We start from the raw sequence: 18,314 nt of genomic DNA, 5'->3' as shown, positions 1-18,314 counted from the left end.
TCCACTAATGGATACTACACATTATCCGTTTCAAATCCTGGAGCTGCTGCTCTTTTGTATAACATGCGAGCTCATCCACATGTGAATAATAAAATGAGCGACGCAAACTTTGAGCGACAACCCTTGCTCAAGCTTAACAAGATCTAGAACCCCCTCCGCCCCCCCCCCCCCCCACACACACACACACACACTAGCGAACGCCCAAACCATTAAACGTCTTCAAACGAATTATATGCTTGTGTCCGCATCGTGAAGGTGCAACGACCACGAAGAGGGAGCCAGTTTTTCTTCTTCAATACTTGTGCAAATGTGTAATATAGGTTGGAAGTAGTTCATTGTTATGAGCGCTAAAGATGTGTCTTCAAACAATAAAGTAATCGGAAAAGTAACGATTACTTCTTTAAGTAATGTCCAATTACTTTTGCCCTCGAGTAATCAAGTAATCTAATCGAATACCTTTTAGCCAAGAGTAATAGTAATTGTAATCGATTACTTTTTTTGAGTAACGTGTACAAGACTGGTGGGTAGCAGGCAGGAGCTTCTTGATTTCCTCCCAGACGACGTCCCGGATGATCTCGCGTATGTCCGGGGTGTTGCTGCTGTACGGCGAGGGGGCAGCGAAGCCAGGAAGTCTCTGATAGTGGGAGGCGCGTGCTTGAAGGGCACGTTCGATGTTAGTTGCCTCGGTGATGAAGTCTCCGACGGTGATAGGCGGGTTCCGCACAAGGCCTCCGAAGATGGCCTCTTTCACTCCTCGCATCAGGAACCGCAGTTTCTTCTCTTCAGGAGCGTTTGGGGCGGCGCGGTTCATGAGGCGGAGAATGTCCTCGACGAAACTTGTGACGCTCTCGTTTGGCCCAGCAGCGACATCAGCGGCCCGCTGATGTCGCTGCTGGCTTGCAAAAGTGCGTCGAAGCTCCGAATGGCAGTCTTGCCAGGACGAAATCGACGCTTCGTGGTTCTCGAACCAGGTGTGTGCCGTGCCTTCCAGAGTGAAGGAGACGTTCTCAAGGCACTGCTCCGGAGTCTATGCGTTATGGCGAGCAACTCGTTCGTAATGTTGCAGCCAGTCTTCAACGTCCTCGTGGACCTCCCTGTGGAATGGCGTCGGAGTCCGGGGTGCGACGGGAAGGTACACGACGGCGGCGGCGGACGGGTTCTGCGACGACTGGTTGTCCATCGTCGGCCTCGTTGGCTGCCTGGTCCGGGGTGGCAGAAGTCCGTGTTCCGGCGCTAGACCTTGGGTGCGGCGACTGGATCGGGTCTCGATCTGGTCTTCGCTCGGTCCTCGGGAGGCTGGGTTCGGACTTGCACTGCGGGCCCTTGGAGGGGAACGCTGTACGGGCATACGGTACCCAGCACCTCCACCAAAAATGTCACGAAGGACAAGTGATGAGGCTGCGAATAACGGAGTAAACTGAACGTTTAATCGGGCGAACTTGTGCCCAAAAAGGAAAAGGAGAAAGAAAGATAACAACAGAGCGTCGCGGGCGTCGAAGGCGGCGAAGCAGCAAGATCCAACGCTGAGGCGAAAACTGAATCGACAAGGTCGCGGGAGGCCTCTTATCTAAGGTGAGCCACTATCTCGAAGATTCGGCGGAGAAGGTTCGAGCGTAGCGCGCTCGGGGCGAGAATGAGCACACACTTTCTGGAACAACTAAAGCAGGGATAAACGATAGAAGTTACGTCTGGACAAGAATAAAGAGAACTTTCTGGAGGTTCGTGATCGAGCGTTGCTTTCTCAGCCCCTGCGCGCGGCAATATCTGTACCAAACTGGCAGGTGTGTTAACGTCGGACAACGCCCTTTCACTCAAGTCGATGCCGGCTGGACACGTAGAGATAGGTCTCACGTAGGGATACGTGAGAGACAGCGATTGCTCCCCAGTTTTTAGTTATAGTCAGTTACAGGTTAAGAAGGTAGCGGCAAATGCCCCTCAAAGGGAATCGGATATCCCTCCGCCACCTTCGCATCCAATAGCGTCGCACCGTTTCCCTGACGTCGCGGCCAACGCGCGAGGAGGGTCTTGCCTATCTGTATATATTTGCTTTATCTTTCGACTTTGCCTTAGCATTGTGGAAGCCACGAGAGGGAAATTAGAGTTCTCCCCCACCGACGGAAACAAATACGACTTTGGGGGATTAGCTTCCCCCCCGATGGATACAAAGGCTGCTTTCAAGGGCTCGGTTCCCTCTCCGATGAATACAAAGGTCGCTTTCTTAAAAAGTGGGATCGGAGACAAGTGGGAATCCATTGAAGTGGAACAAGGAGCGTTTCCAGTGAACTCTTGTTTCGACTGCGGAGAGATTTGAAACAGGCGCATCATACTTGTGGGAGGAGCTTCTCCTACCTTCTTGACTTGTAACCGACTATAGTCTAAAGCACTCGATAGCATAACCGTACTTCAGAGATTTATGAGGCCCTCATTATCAAAGCTAAAAGGGGATACGGGCCTTAGTGCACCGTCCATAGGCCTGTCTGGCAAAGAAATTTGAACTACCTCAATTTATTTTCATTAGGCATTTTTTAAAGGTTTGTAAAGAGTATCATAAGGCATTTATGTACTATTTAATTTACGTGATGCCCAAAGACGTCCTCATTCACACTTTGTTTTAAATTGTGTTTGCCTTTCTGTCGTATTTAATTATCACATTCATCGCTTTTTCTTTGTCTTTCATTACTATTAGCGGCGAGATGTTTAGGTGGCGTCCTCGTATGATTACCTCTCGGTGACGTCATTACCTTGCGAAAACAAGTGCTATGGTGTTGGTAATAAGCATGGTGGAAGCTTAAAGTCCAGCGCCTAAAACCAACACTGCCAACACCGCCGAAATTGAAGTTCTTACATTTCCCTTATTTCTGTCGATGAAAAATCCTTTGCCGACGTCATAGTCAGCATTTGGCCATTCGTAGAAAGCCAACCACAGTGACGATTTCGACGTCGCACGTCGCCAATTGCATTAAGACGTCAGATGCCCATGACGTGGCTTGTTCTATCTCTTGTTATTGCCCTCTGCGCTTTCTGATTTGTATGATGTGTCGCCAACTAACCCAACCCTTAATTTTATCGCACCGAAGTTCAACACTAAAGTCCGACGCCACACTGGCAGCTTGTAACAATCCCCAATTCCTGCGTTTAAAACGTTCATATTCTAATAAAGGGTGGAAAAGAGCAAGATTAAAATAGGAATTTTTCATAGGTCATTTCCGCTGTCGCACAATATTCTACGCAACCCGCTACCAAATTCGTGATTCTGCAGGCAAGTCTAGCGCCGCGCATGGGCAATAGTTGTGTCTTAGTTCCGGAGAGCGTAGAGGAGCTGGGAAAACCGTCTGCGAAAACTCCCTAATGGTCTTCCCAGGGTATACTAACGTGCTGGTTACCCACTTTCTTGTTCCTAAACTGGACAATACGAAAGCATTTCGTTAGATCTCTTCTCTAAGTCGTAGGAAGGACGTCAGTAGACCTCCTCTTTGTTGTTATTCGCTCGTTCCTGCGCCGATCTGTCGCTGATTACCTGTTTTAACGCGATCTCGTGTCGAAGAAAAGCCAGCGTCGGCATCGGTGGCGTCGTGACGGTAAAATCCTGATTGGTCGATGGGGTCATGACGTAACAGCCATATGACGTCGCGTGGGAATTTAAAAAAAAAACGCTCACGTGAAGTTACGCGTGGATTGAAAGTTGACATGTAATGCGATATAAAGAGCGCCGCATGTCTCAAATGATTTCACTTTATAGCGTAATTCATTTGCCTTAAAGAAAAATTTGAAGAATTTTAGGCGGGGTCCTTCTGTCGTGAGCCAGACACGCTACTAACTAGGCCACCGTGTTTTTTTTTTTTTTTTTTTTTATTGCCTGATTAGACACATTTTTACACGAGGGACAAAAGAGAAAGGCTAAAACATGTTAGCCACAAAATGGTAGCCGTGGCTTGCTGGAATATGTTTAAAATGGCCAAATCATCTAACAGTGGTAACCAATCCGGAGGTGTGCCCAGGGCGCGGTAAACCTCTCTAACGTACACAGTGCTCTCAATAAAGTTTTCACGCACAGTGCGAACATTCACATCCGCGTGCCTTATACTCATTCTTGTCTTCCAGATACTGTGGAGGCTCAAAAGCATGATCATGTCATAAGCAACTTGATTTTCATTTTCTACAGATAGATACCGAATACCGCGAGAGTTAACTGGAAGATCTTTCTGACGGGTGCGTTGGAGGATGTCCCAATGGAACACAGCGTCCCAACATTCAATAAATACATGCTCTACTGTTTCTGCTCGTTTACATAATAAGCAGTTTGTGGACCAGGGAACAAACAAACCTTTATCTTCCAGCCAGGTTTTCACTGGAAGGACTCCACAGTGTGATTGAAATAAAAATGTTTTGACACTCGACTTTACCGGAATTAATTTAAATCTTTTGAGCATCCAAATACCGATAAAGCACAGCATGCTGGAATTAAGGAGCGATAGTTTAAGCTTGTTTAGATTTCATTCGGAAATAAACCTATCGTTTATCAATCTATCCTCTAAATGTAACTGGTAAATCAGGTTGGCATTTAGTTAACGTGCCATTAAGTTATTTGTAAAATTTAGCGGCGAAACTGAATTAGTATTTTGCTCTTGGGTCATTAAGTTCTTCATTGAATTCAGCGGAAGATCTAAAGTAGTGCTTAGTTAGCTTCATACCAAGTTCTTTCTAAACTTGGTCAGAAACTAAATTGTTGTATAGGCTACGTGATGTTCAGTTGCGTGATGTTGATTTCGCCGCTAAATTCAGCGGGGAAAGGTACGGACGAACCAACAAGGTATAAATTCTTGGTACTGGGGGTTTCTTTTAAATAGGCATTTCACGCTGGAAAATAGTTGGGAAACGAATGACTGCGTCAGTGAAGCCGTAGAAACACGCATTTGAACGTAAAGGAAGCTTATTGACTTGTGAGGGTTTGGTCGATGTGCGTGTTGCCGGAGGAAGTTTGTCGCTTCTTTCCACGAAAATTCGCTCCATGGCGTCCAATTTTGGATGTGCTATAACATGGCACAGTGCTTTTTTAATTATGCAAGGGCAATTTAAAATCAGCAACTGGCATTTTAGTATTATAGCGAAAGAGTCAAATTTCAGAACATATACTCTCCCATTAACTAACTCAATAAATGGCCCTTCGAAAAATCAATGTGGGCGGTCGAAGGACCTGATTCTTCGGGTGTATTAACTCTATTGCAATTCAATGGTTGATAGCGATTTTCTAAAGACACTTGATGTCGTTTGTAATCAATTTTGGCTCTCCATTAACTGGGGCTAGGACGCTTATGACGCCGTAAGGTTATACTGTTATTTATCGGTATACATTTAAAACTCTGAAGAAAAAAAAAGTTGATTTCTCGCTGCAGTACTTTTTTGTACTTGTCAGGTATGGGTGACATTAGGGACGTCCTTTTACCTATACATTCTGCAAATATTGCGCATAATCACTCTGGAGTGCTGTTGCTGATTCCGATGAGGTAAAACAAAGTGGCACCCACTGCCATCTGGGATCGTAAAAAAATCCCGTCTGAGTTCAAAATCAACTGCGATATCATCTTAAGTAATTTACGAAGTTAATTATGTTCAATCGTTTTGTATAGGCAGAAAATTAACACTCGTTCATTTACGTGTACAATGACAAAAGCGAAAATACAAAATTTTGCCTTGAGAATAAATTAAAATTCAACTCTTCCACAGAAAATTTTTGATATATATTGTTCAACTATACGCAAATTTCTAAATTTTTGACATCTTTAGCGTAGACAAATTTACCATTTCTGTTTCCCTGTCGGTGGTTCATAAGGTGCCTGAGTATTCTATTCTTATTTTAGTACCTGAATATCTCTCAAATTGTGTCTACGATTGTTCTAAGATATTCTTAGGGATTCCCTTATAGATAATTTCCGACTGATATTTAGTACTCTCGTAGATACACGTTATGGAATTTTGAATATGGACGTTCTAGAGTCTTCATAGGAAGTGACTAACCAAAAATCGACCGTGGATATTTATACTTATATAGCAGCAATCTTAGAGTTACCCTACACACAGCTTGCTTTTATCTAGAAACGGAGCTGTTATAGAACTATGGCTATCATGAGCTTCCTTCCCATAGCTAGCCCTTAGCACGTTGTTACATGGGTGAAGACCTATGATATCTACGGCCAATTTTTTGTAATGGACTCCGAGGAAAATGTTAGGAGGAAAGTGGTAGCGGTCATGGTATTCTTAGCTAGATGCTATGCACCTTCCAGATACAACGGTACGATCTGCAATAGAACGACACTATGGTCTAATTACATGTTTTATAGAAAGGCTACAAAGGGGAGCTGCGCAACGCTACGTTTTCCTCTCTTGAAACATGTTCTCCTTGGCAGGTGCTGGAGTCCCACGGCACGTTGGCAAGCGGTGGCACGCTTATTCTTATATCAGATGGGATCGAGAATGGGACACCATTGATCGCCAATGTACTCCCAATGGTGCTTGCTAAAGGTGTCATCGTCCACACCTTTGCTATTGGCCCAACGGCAGATGCAAAGCTACAAAATGTGGCGCTCCAAACGGGCGGAACGGCCTACTTCTTTGCAGACAACCAAAAGAACATCATCGCTTCGATGGGGATTTCCTTCGTCTTGTCCACCACGTCACACCTTGAAGACAGCCAGAAGCCCGTTTTTGTGAGTATCTCTGCTAAATCCTTTGGCCCGCTGGGCTCGTATCGTGATTCTTCATTGCCCGCGGTCACGTTTGTGGGTGTCATATCATTTCAGCAAAATGCCTCTAATACATTAATTACATCGAATATAAAAGGTTTAACTCATAACGATTTAATGAGCTAAAACTTATAAAAACTCAAACTGAGCGCAGCCTACGTCCTTTGACGAATTATTGACTGCCACATTGGGATATCTAGAGGATTCCTTTTTACCGACTTCAAATACTCTCCGGAGACCATATTTATTTATTTATTTATTTAAAATACCCTCAAGGCCATTGGCAGTACAAAGGGGAGTGGGAATTGGTGGCAGTAGTACACTTTGTAGCTCGATTTGAGCAGTATAGATTATTTGTGGCAGTTCTAAATAGGTGGTCAGGAACAGGGTGTTGCACAACCGCCTTTGAATAAGAGTACAAAAAGTACACTTTAAATAAGGAATTGATTCCGTCAAGATAAGGCTGTCGGACCCGGTGGGCATCAAGGTGACACCAAAATTAATAATCAAATATACGGCCGTTGCGTGGAGGAATTGGCAATGTTGCAACAAAGAAAAAAAAAAGACGGAGTTGGCAACGAATGCGGCTGCCATGCCGAAGAACGGGGTTCAACCTCCACTAGGCCTGGTTCCTTTTTTTTTTTAATAATTAATGCTTACTTGTGAACATGCAGCCAATTTTTGTTTGGGTATCTTCGTCTCGCCATGGCTCAAATGTTTCATAAATTTCAGCATCATTAAGTTGTCTGAATCCTGACAACGACTACATCACACGAATGGAAGACGAGCAGCAAATTTCTAGTTGAAATCTGCCAGCTAGGGTGAATATTTTAAAATATAGTTAGTGCATTTTAGGAACTTAATTTGATAATTGTCGATTTACATTTGTTAATTGAAGTCCGCGGTGGTAAATTACTTTATCACGCAGGAATATTATTTTTACTTGTTTATTTTTAGTGGTCTTCTTATTAATTAAAGACGGGGGTAGAATACACTTTACAGGTGCTTCACCACCAAAGTTTAGACGCACCCACGGCCAGCTTTCTGGAACATTCCGTGGAATAAAACATTTTCAGGGAAATATCAAAGTTGTAATCGATTTGAGTTTTGTATGATAACGAGGCGATTACAGCCCTCGGTTACATTACGATCTTTTCCAAGAAAAACAGAAATTGATATTTTAATGAATGTGGGCTATAGGACCCGATGCGAGGAAACTGTTGAGCCGTAGGAATATAAACTTGTCCAAACATTTAATTACTGCTTATTGATATTTTATGACTGATCTAAATTATTTTCGGCGAAAATTGCAGTGCTTGGGTTGTTCAGTGTTGAAATTATCATTTTAGTGCACTTATGAAGTCGTTAATGTCCAAGAAAAGTGGGGATGTCTGCGAGCCATCGCATATACTGGGAAATTTTTTCACGGCCGGGTCATTGTACACAAGATAATGTTTTACCTGGCGCCGCGGTCAATAAATTATCAAACTAAAAAATGACGCTAAAAATAATATTTGCACATGTACCAGAGAAACAAAAAAGGCACCTTCGCGAGTACAAGTTAACAGGTTTTTCTAAAGGTTATCGTAAAAAGCCCGTGCCAAAAGCGGGAATGAAGCAGAACCAATCACGAGCCGCGGGCATGACACGTGACCCTACAGTCAGGCGCCGCGAATGTTGGAGAGGAAGCCCACAGCGGTACAACCAACGGCAATATGAAGGTGAACGCCGGACTGTAGACCGCTCCGTGCTATCAGCGCGATGACGCGGCTGCCACGGCAGCCGCTAATGAAATTTAATTACAACCTCAATTGTCAGTTATGAATTAGGAGATCCTGGCGTCGCACTATTCAAGTGTCTATCCCTGGTTCTGAACCGTCATTACATAAACGTTTAACGAAGCGAACAGATGAGCACGCGCCCATGCCGCCTAACGTAAGGTTCCTTCTCTCGCGCGTATCATTGATAGTATCTCATGTGTGCTCCTAAAATGAGGACGTCGTAGCATGGAAGAGAAATCGTTAAACTACCCGCATTCTTGACATCGTGATGATCCCTTGCTCCCTAATTATTTGTGTATGTCGAGCGTGACATAAAATGCTTATACTTTTTTTTTTCAAGAGGAACAGCACATTGTGAATGTTTTACCTTTCAGAGGGTGTGTTAACCCTCTGGTCGCTTTCCATTTTCAGCTGGTGGAAACTACCGAAGACTTGGACAACAAAACGCCAGAAAAAAGAATCGCCTTCCCGATACCTGAAGAACTTGGCAAAGACACCAGGGTGACGGTTTCCACCACCAAAAAGCAAGCCTTTAACGTCTACGTTCTGGATCCGACAGGAAAGAAATGCAACCAAGAGTGTTCGACTACCCGTTTGGGAGACCTTATAGTTGAAGTGACGATTCCTGAAACCAAAAAGGTACCTTTCATTGGCGTTTAATACTCACCGTCGAAGCTTCGGGCGAGGCAGAACATGAAACCTCATGGTGCCATGTTCTGAGAATATACCATCAGTCATAATTAGGACTCCGTGTTTTCGGAGTTTATTTCTCGTAAAATTCAGAAGGTGTTTTTCACAGTTTATTTTTCGCTGAAAATTCGGGTTTTATCGGAGTTTATTTCTGTGAGGTTAATCTCTGAAATTTGGAGTTTATTTTATTTTAAGACCACCCCAAAAGAGGGCTTCTTTGTGGGGCGCCGTAGCCCTGGAACTATCCGGCGCGTCGAAGCCATCTTAAGAGCCTTTCCGCGGAGGGAATTTCTCTGCCGTTTTTCGGGGTTACGGACAACGCCGGCTTCCTCCGCTCCATGGTTCAGTTAATGCTTTCGGATTAAAACGCACCCGAGGTGTTTTCCCGTCTTTTACCATCCGCCTTTCCGGGCCGCCAGCTTTGCGCCTATTGCAAGAGTGGTAGCTTTAGCTTGCTACTATGCTACCCACGCGCAGCAAGACTTTCAGAATTTACTAATTTTATGGTTTTCGAGAACGCTCAGCAAGTCTCTGAATGGAATCCTATGTTTATTTTCACTAACTAACATTTTTAGAAACCACACGGGTGATTATTTATGAATCTGTTAGTATTTATCGTTGCACACAAAGGCGGTTCTCCGCTAAAATTAGCAAATAACCTGAATTGGTGCATGGTCACGTAAAATCAGTTTTCTGCTAAATTCAGCGGAAAAGTTACTATATTAGAGGCGATATGCGTAGGCAGAAATCTGTGATGAGGTTAAAGCGTATCGGCAAATTGCCCTGCAATTGTGTGGGTGCGTGAAAGGTTATCAACTTAGAGCTAGTAATCTCCAGGCATTTCTTCTCGAGTTGCGGCTCCAGGTATCTCCACTCCTCTCCGCCTCATTGACTCCACCCCACAGCCGTATATAAAGAGTTTGACCATACAGTGGGACGTATAGAAGGCCAATGAGCAGGCGGCATTGGTCGAAAGCAGGCGGGACGTGTTAAAGGGAGTCTTCACAGATTCGAATGTGGCTAGCCAGGAGCCGCGAATAGTATAATATCCTTGGGGTAGTCGCGAGGAACAAAAATTATTAAGTGCGTCGGGGTAACTCTCTGTGACTGAAAATATGGTGCGCGTAATGTTTCGATTACGGTTATGCAAAACAAAAAAATCTAGCAGAACTATCTACGTGATCCGTGCGCCAGATGCCAAGGGCCGGGAATCTGCCGTCCTAGCGGTCAAACTTCGTTCGAGCAAGACAGAGTTCGAGCGGCACGTTCGGTTCTCACATCTTTTTACATGATCATAATCGAAACATCACGTTCACCATATTTTTAAACAATTAGAGTTCCTAGATTTAACTCTTACGCGCTTATGAAAGCTGTTTCTCGCTACCAGCACTAGGGGATTATTTTCGGCTTCTGTTTGGCCACGAAAGCATGTCAAGCCCTCTTTCTGCGTGTGGGGCATGGCCTGGCTCTACCCGCTCCCCCCATTGGCCAAACTCTCTATATACAAGGCTCTGCTTTACCCCATTGATTCCACCCACCTCTCCACCCCATTGACTTTGCCCGTCGTGTCGGCCTGTGTCCACAAAGCATGAGAAATGTCACGATGCTCCCATCAAGCGTTCCGCACCATGCAGAGCAGGCAAGCTTCTACGTTCAAGTTTCTACTACCCGAAACAAGTCCTATAACTAGGCCCCTTTTCGAGCGTCCCCTGAACAACGCAGGAAGCCTTTAATACATTCTGCGTTAGAACGTCGTGCTGTTGCGAGGCTAAACACTGTTTTTAGTGAATCCTTCGCAAAAAACAAAACCCGTGAGTGAAAAGCGCTTTCCTATTTCGGACGAGACACGGATCGAAGGAATTGATGACGCGATGGTCGCGTGGTACTCTGTCCGCGGGCGGTACGATTCGGTCCGTCGTGTGAAGCTTCCATGCTATGCTGAAACTGCAGCCAATGCGACAAGCACGAGAGCTCGAGGGCGCTGCTTTGAAGAATTCTTCCGCAGAGCGAACGCTCGCGCTAGGGAGGAATGTCTCAGCCAGGAGCGCGGGCTAGCTTGTGCTTATAGCTTCGGCGGCAGCCTCAGCTGAAAGGCTGACGACCAGTTCGCACTTCCCACTTTTCCCCCGCTTTCTCCTCTCCCCTCTTCTACCCTGCTCCCCGCCCCATTGAAAACTCTCATTTGTATGAGAAATTTTTGTGTGCAATAAACACATATGAATCATACAAGATAAATGAGAGCATATAAGAACCATATAAGAACTCTATAATATTATAGATAATAAGATATAAGAGCAATATAACAAACTTGTGATAAGTTTCTTATAAGTTTCTTACATAGTTCCTATATGTTCTTATATATCTTATATGGTTCTTATATAGTTCTTATATGTCCTTATATATCTTATATGGTTCTTATATAGTTCTTATATGCTCTCATATATCTGGTATGATCCATGTCTGTGTATTAGAGACAAGACATATCTCATACAAATGGCTTCTTCACTAGGGCGTTGCCTGTTTCCTCCTCCCCCATGGTGAGGAGGGTCTTCTGCCTTGCAGAATCTTGAATCTGATCGACGGCCTTTAAGGGTGAAAAAAGTATTGTGACTTTTAGTGTTGCGTATTCGATCGAAGGCAGGCATTGTGCGTTCGCGCTAGCGTTGCTTGCTTCACAATGCGCATGCGCGGACACCAAATTGCGTCTTGGATTGGCGCATGGCGGCGACGTGTATTCGCCATGCAACGCTAACGCAAACGCACAGCGCTTGCGCTTGCTTGTACACGCAATAGACAATTGCGAGCACGGCGCCTCACTTGTGCCACATCCGTGCAAGCATTTGCAGCGTGCGCGTGAACGTAGCTTTGGCAAGCCTGTAATTGCCCGCACTTGCCAGCACGAGCGGAGACATGGCGGCGGCCGGATGCCCTGCTTGCAATCGTCTATGCATATTAACACTCTCTATTACCAGTAGAAGTGGAACCAAGCCTTGTCACGCGTTGTAGCTGATACTTATCGGTCGTATCGATGACGGGCATAAACGTTGACGATCCTTTACCACTCTCACCAACGAATTTGTGTCCGCTTTGCCCGTTGTGATTTTCCTGCTCGTAGACTGAACAAAATAGTCACGCTTGCTGTGCTTACATTAGCGTGCACTAAAAAAAAAAGCCCGAAAACACGGCGCGTTATTTTTACACAAGTTCAGTTAAGGGCACATTTATTCCAGACCGAAACGTGGACGGTTATACTGGAGAAAAAGAGCGAGCCCGTTAAGAACCTAAGCGTCGTGGTGATGACAAAGCAGCGACGTCACGAGGACGCCATCAGAACCGAGAGTTGCATCCGACACGTCGAAAGCACCAACATGATTGTGATCTACAGCAGAGTCACCAAGGGTGGCGCCCGAGTTTTGAAGGCCAATGTCACTGCCACCATCACTCTGCCCGAAAAGGATAAGACGGTATTTTTGCCACTACACGACAGCGGCAAAGGTAATCTCACGACGTGCATTGACCGACCAATTGTTAATCAAACAAACGCATTTCTTTTCCTGGGGACCTAAAATTTCGAAGAAACGTGTTTTAGAGTAAAATTTTGGTTTGAGCTAGTTGGCTCATGATTTAAAAGAAATGTTAAACCTCTCGGGCTAGAACTACTCCAAGACAAATTAAGGTATAGGGGGATATAATATGAGCTGACTTGACGGAACTCGGTTCGGTGGACGTTAGTTGGTACATGGTTACAGCTGGCAATGTCCACTACGATAAGGACAGAGGGGATGGAGGGATGTGGGTTGCGGGGGCCTTGGGGAGAGTTTAGAGGTCTTTTCTGAGGCCGATCTTCTTCAGCAAGTCAAGCACGCTGTCCAGGATAGACATGCGTTGTGCTTTTTCACCGATTAGCTGGACTTCACTTTCCACGCTGCTTGTATTTATCGGGCTGCGGCACGAAGTTCGGTTCTTTTTCCGTCCTTTTGGAATCGCTCCACTTTTTTTTCGCCGGCCGGTGTGGTAAAAATCCCGTATCAACCGCCCCTGATACGATAAGCTGGTAGCAGGGAGGCTGTAACGGACCAATGGACTATCGCGGTATCACGCAAGGGGGGAGGGAGATGTTACTACCAATAAGCCATGCGTCAGTGCTGAACTTCGTACTTCGCCTTGAGTGTTGATTGTGAATTTGATGAACCCTATTGGAATAATGCACCTAATGTTTTTTTTAAGTTCACCATTGATGCACGGCTTGTCGTTAGTAACGTCTCGCCTTCTCCCTTGCAGGAAATCACGGCAGTCGGTTCCAGCCTCGCTCCCAACAGCTTATTGCATCAGGGGCACCCCATGCGGGATTTTCACCGCTCCGGCCATCGTTCTGTCGAGCGAGCTCTCATAGACGCCCACCGTACACATACTTACAACACAGACACGCTCTTAAAGGGCTACTCCACCGATTTTTTCATTGTCTCCGATTTGCTTGAAATTTTGCTAAACTAACCAACAAACATCGCGAAAATAGTATCCCAAATTTTAGGTCACAATATTATTTTTTCGCGAAGTTATTGAATTTACAGTTTTGGTCCTCACCGTGTTTTTCAAGCTCGAAGTTTCTACTGGCAACAATGAAAATGTGACGTCAGTGGAAGGCAGGGGTTCACTCTTTGGGCTGTAGATTTCGTTTTAAACTGATTCGAAGCAGTTTCATGGTGTCAAATGAATGCTTGGGAAGCTCGCTGCAGTACCCGCGCTCCAGCACGGAACAAATGATTGGCATATTCTATTTTTTGGCTGCTTGCTCGACTGGCAAGCCTGCCTGCCACTGACGTCACGGCCCTGAAAAGCGCGCGTATATTTGAATGTTGGTTTTTGCATCATTTTCATTTACCGATTTCGCAATAACTATTATGAATTTCGCGATTCTAAATAGCATACCGGAGAGAGTAAAGGCCGGGGAGTCAGAAAATATAGTTAGTTGAGGTAGCTCAAAAAATCGGTGGAGTACCCCTTTAAGGGGACGCTGATACCACCCAAATGTTTTTTTTTTTTTTCATTCGAATTATTATGGTTTTAGAAGTTTTCTTGTTGTTTTTTGTGTAGTTGGGCTCTCATATGTCAGGTACAAATAGCAATCAATATTTTGCTACATTGTCACTTGTATTTTTTATAAAGTCAAAAAACGGAACTGCTCGAAACCAAAACTGGACTGGGGAGGAAGAAGAAATGTAGAGGAGGAGAAAGATACGGGAAGTCGTGTGGCTGTGAAACTTTCTTTTTCTATTCAACGTATTTACAACTTTTTTGAAGCTACGGAAAATGAGTATCATATTTTTTGTCCAGTTCTAGTATTGAGTGGGTGCCTTCGATGACCCACGACTTTATTTACTTTGGTCGTTGTAACCAAACCATAGAAATGGCACGTCACCCCGCAGAAGAGCGTGAGTGCGACTCAAACTGGCCGGTTCTCGGTCGGCGGTTTTCGGGCGGAAAGGAAACGAAGTTCGGGACGCATATTGTTTTCTGCGTAGTTGGGCTCTCATATGTCAGGTACGAATAACAACCTTGTCGATCATAAATACCCTGTCAGTGTCCCTTTAACGACAAGTTTGTCATTCAGACAGTGTTGGGTAAAGTACAAAGTTCGACACTGTTAGCGCGAACAAGCGATCGCTGGTTTTTCCAGTTTTTCTCTTCGAAACCATGGGATGTCATCCAAGTTATTATTGCTATGGAAAGAGCTAATTTAGCTCTATAATTTAAACGATAAAATTACGTTCTCAATAAAGGCCCGTTCACACTCTTGCGACCGAGTACGACTGAGAGAGACGAGATCTCTTAAAAGTTCTTAAATGTTTTTAGAATGAGGGAACCCACTGGCATTGTGGCGCCATCTATGCCGTGACCCTCGAACTGCATTTCACAAGAGCGAAGGTTTTGCGGGATTTCTGAGGTCAAATGTGCGTAACACCCATAGAAAGGCTCGTTTATAACATTGACAAAAGTTTTTCGAGCCAAGAAAGAAAGGATAATGCGCGAGAAATAAAAAAAATATGCCGGACCGCCGAGTTTACACTGCTTCCCAATAGATGGCGCCAGTGTGTTCTCTGGTTTAAGAAGTTTTAAGGAACCCAGGTTTAAGAGGTCGCAAGAGTGTGAACGGGCCTTAATACTATTTGGAAGCAATAATAATAATACTAATAATAATTTAAAATAATAATTTGTTTATTTAATGGGCCCAAAAACAACCACGCGGGTCTTCACATTGGCGCACACAAGACAAAAATAAGAAACACAGCACACGCACAGCTTAAAATGTACAAATTAGCATGACTACAAATAGGTCGCACAGTTCACACAAAATGTAATAGAGTTTCAGGTTTTAACTAGACTTGCCAAGTTCCGGGGAAAACCTAGATCTGTGAAGATGTCCAAGCTAGACGATGCGATTGTATTAAATGAAATTTGCATAGGGGACAGTGGTGAGAGATTAGACATGAATATAGTATAAAAGACAGTAAAAGTTCTGGCAACGCGGCAAGGAACACGAAAATAGACAGAATTCAAAATTTGATTAGCATCAGTTCAACCATTTACCACCCTGTGCAAAAAAAAAATCCGATCACGCTCGAATCTTCTATTTGACAAAAACTTAAGTAAAACGCTCTTAAGAAGAAATTCAAAATCATAATAAAAGCGACGCTAAAAGTGTCTATCTTATAAAATGCGTATCATTCTTTTTTGCACTGATTCAATACTTCAAGACTGTGCACTTGTTTGAGAATTTCAAACAACAGATGTAAATTCAAGCCGTGAACGAGCTAAAACACAAAATAAACGAATCATAGAAGTAGGGCGTCTGAACTTTTCAGTTATACGAGATATGATACCAAGAGTTTTCATCGCACGGCCAACAATAAAGGAAACATGACCGTGAAATGACAACGCGCTTTCAAGGCACACACCGAGATCTTTCATCGTAATACGCGAAAATACGCCGGTGTCGTCTTCGCGCTAACAGTGTCGCGATGTGCACATCAAAAAAAGTACTTGAAGTACAAAGTAAATGGGAGTTAATATATGACCTCAAGTAAGGTAGAAAATACACCGGTTGCAACGTACTTGAAGTAAAATACTATAAATACAATATACTTTTAAAGTAAAATACAAATACTTTTTCGACACAATCTTTCATTGTGCCCTATCATTCCTCTATACAGTGCATTTTTTTTTTACTGGTATGCGTTGTCCCTGGCGTAATGGGGGTGCATCAGTTATTTTCGGAAACCACAGACAATATAGGATAAAGTCAGGTGGCCGCAAAGTAGTTGTTTTACTCTATTACGAACTATTTAACACAATCAAGTCATAAACCTTATTTGTTGAGAAAGCATCGTTTTGTGATATAAATTTACCAGGAACGACCGAAGTTTGGAGTGTACTTTGAAGTCGGGTGTTGTACTTTCCTTTGAAAGTACCGCAAGAATACTTTAGGCAAATTACAAGTAAATGCTCAGAGAATGTAATTCAAATAAAGTACAAGTTTTCTAAACATGCTTGAGGTAGTACTTTAAATACAATGTATTTAATGTGCTTCAAAACACTGCATTCAGAAACCGTGGATCTATGGAAGAATATCTAGGTATAATACTTCTTGGTCATTGCGGCCTTGTGTCGTTTCAAGTTTTGATAAAATAGGCTTAAATTTTTCTCGTTCTGTCCAGTCATTCGCTCGTTTGACAAATTTCACCAACTCTAACATCTGCTCTCAACCACGTCGCTTGCAGCGCTCTGCAAGCTATGTGAGAATCAGAAGTGCATGCTCTCGAATTGCCATCATTTCACCGAGCCATACGTCAAAACTGGGCGAAGGAAGAATACTAAACCTTTGTTTTCTTGCTCCGATCATATTTGTGATGACATCAAAAACCACAGTAAAAATTAATCTGTCCTTGTCCTGGGGTTAACTACGGAGACATAGAATGTGCAGCTTGTTTACGTACATGTCGGGACTTTGTGAGTTTTTCTGAACTCATCGGACGCACGCTCTGCAACACAGCACGTACAAGCCATCGCCGTATTTAGCACTGTCATCAAAATGACGTAAAAGAGCACGTCAAACTTTGTCAAAAATCGTAAAAATAAAATAGTTTGGCATTCTTTTCTTTATATATATATATATATTTCTCTCTCTCTCTCTCGCGCGCTCTCTCTCTCTCTCTCTATATATATATAATATATATATAATATATATAATATATATATATTTATTTATTTATATATTATCATACATTTTAATGTTCATAATGAAATTAATTTAGAGTGTCACGAAGGAGTCCTAAAACAGTAGTTTAAGAAGTGGCACAATGGCGAGTGGTCAAACATGCGGTCTCAATTATATTGCAACAAAATGCAAAGGTGGAAGCAAGCTGGACAAGGATGACGAAGTAATGTCTGAAGAGGGGGAACAAGAGGGACAAAGGATAAACATACATCTCCATACACAGCTAGGTTACTGGTGCGCGACCGAAGAAATCCGCCTGGTCCGGGTATCCAATCCAGGACGTCTCCATTTCCAGTGGAGCGCTTTACCAACTACTCTACTGACGTCTTATCTCTGGTTAGCTCATTTGGTAGAACATTCTGTTTCTGGCTCTCGCCGAGCGTCGACGCAAGAATGGCTGGCTCCATCGGAGCTGTGATAACGACCTTACCGGGCCGCAGTTTTTCTGCTGACGAAGTGCCCCAGAAACAAACATATGTTGTTGAACTTTACACACACATCTAAGCCAAAATAATTTTTCTTCGCGACGTTATTGAATTTACAACTTTGATTCTCGCCGTATATTTTATTTTTCACAGTGAACGTTTCTCTTGGAAACAATAAAAAAAAAGAGATATGCCAGCGGCAGGCATGGGTTTACTCTTTGGGCAGTAGAATATTTTCAGAACTAGTTACAGGAGGATAAATGAACGCTCCAGTAGCGTTCATGTGTCCTCCTGTAGCCAATTCCATTCATACGCATCTAGCTCCAGCAGCCGCGCAGATGCACGAAGCAAATGCGCGGCATACTGTTTTCTACACTGCCTGCCAGAACTGCTCGCCTGCCTC

The 18,314-nt window shown here is 43.8% G+C and overlaps 1 protein-coding gene across 1 annotated transcript in view; it reads left to right on the top strand.

The window, feature by feature from the left end:
• LOC115316830 (calcium-activated chloride channel regulator 1-like) overlaps positions 1–18,314 on the top strand; it is a 72,455-nt gene that overhangs the window by 27,413 nt on the left and 26,728 nt on the right. Inside the window, exons 3-5 of the mRNA XM_040212453.1 lie at positions 6,405–6,704; positions 8,933–9,160; positions 12,442–12,706. Coding sequence (XP_040068387.1) covers positions 6,405–6,704; positions 8,933–9,160; positions 12,442–12,706 — 793 coding nt within the window. The remainder of the gene's footprint in view (positions 1–6,404; positions 6,705–8,932; positions 9,161–12,441; positions 12,707–18,314) is intronic.

The sequence above is a fragment of the Ixodes scapularis genome, unplaced genomic scaffold (assembly GCF_016920785.2).
Source record: "Ixodes scapularis isolate PalLabHiFi unplaced genomic scaffold, ASM1692078v2 PGA_scaffold8__174_contigs__length_109621045, whole genome shotgun sequence".
NCBI classification, from domain to species: Eukaryota; Metazoa; Arthropoda; class Arachnida; order Ixodida; family Ixodidae; genus Ixodes; species Ixodes scapularis.
Note: the sequence above shows the minus strand (reverse complement) of the source record. Positions and strands in the feature narration are given on the sequence as shown.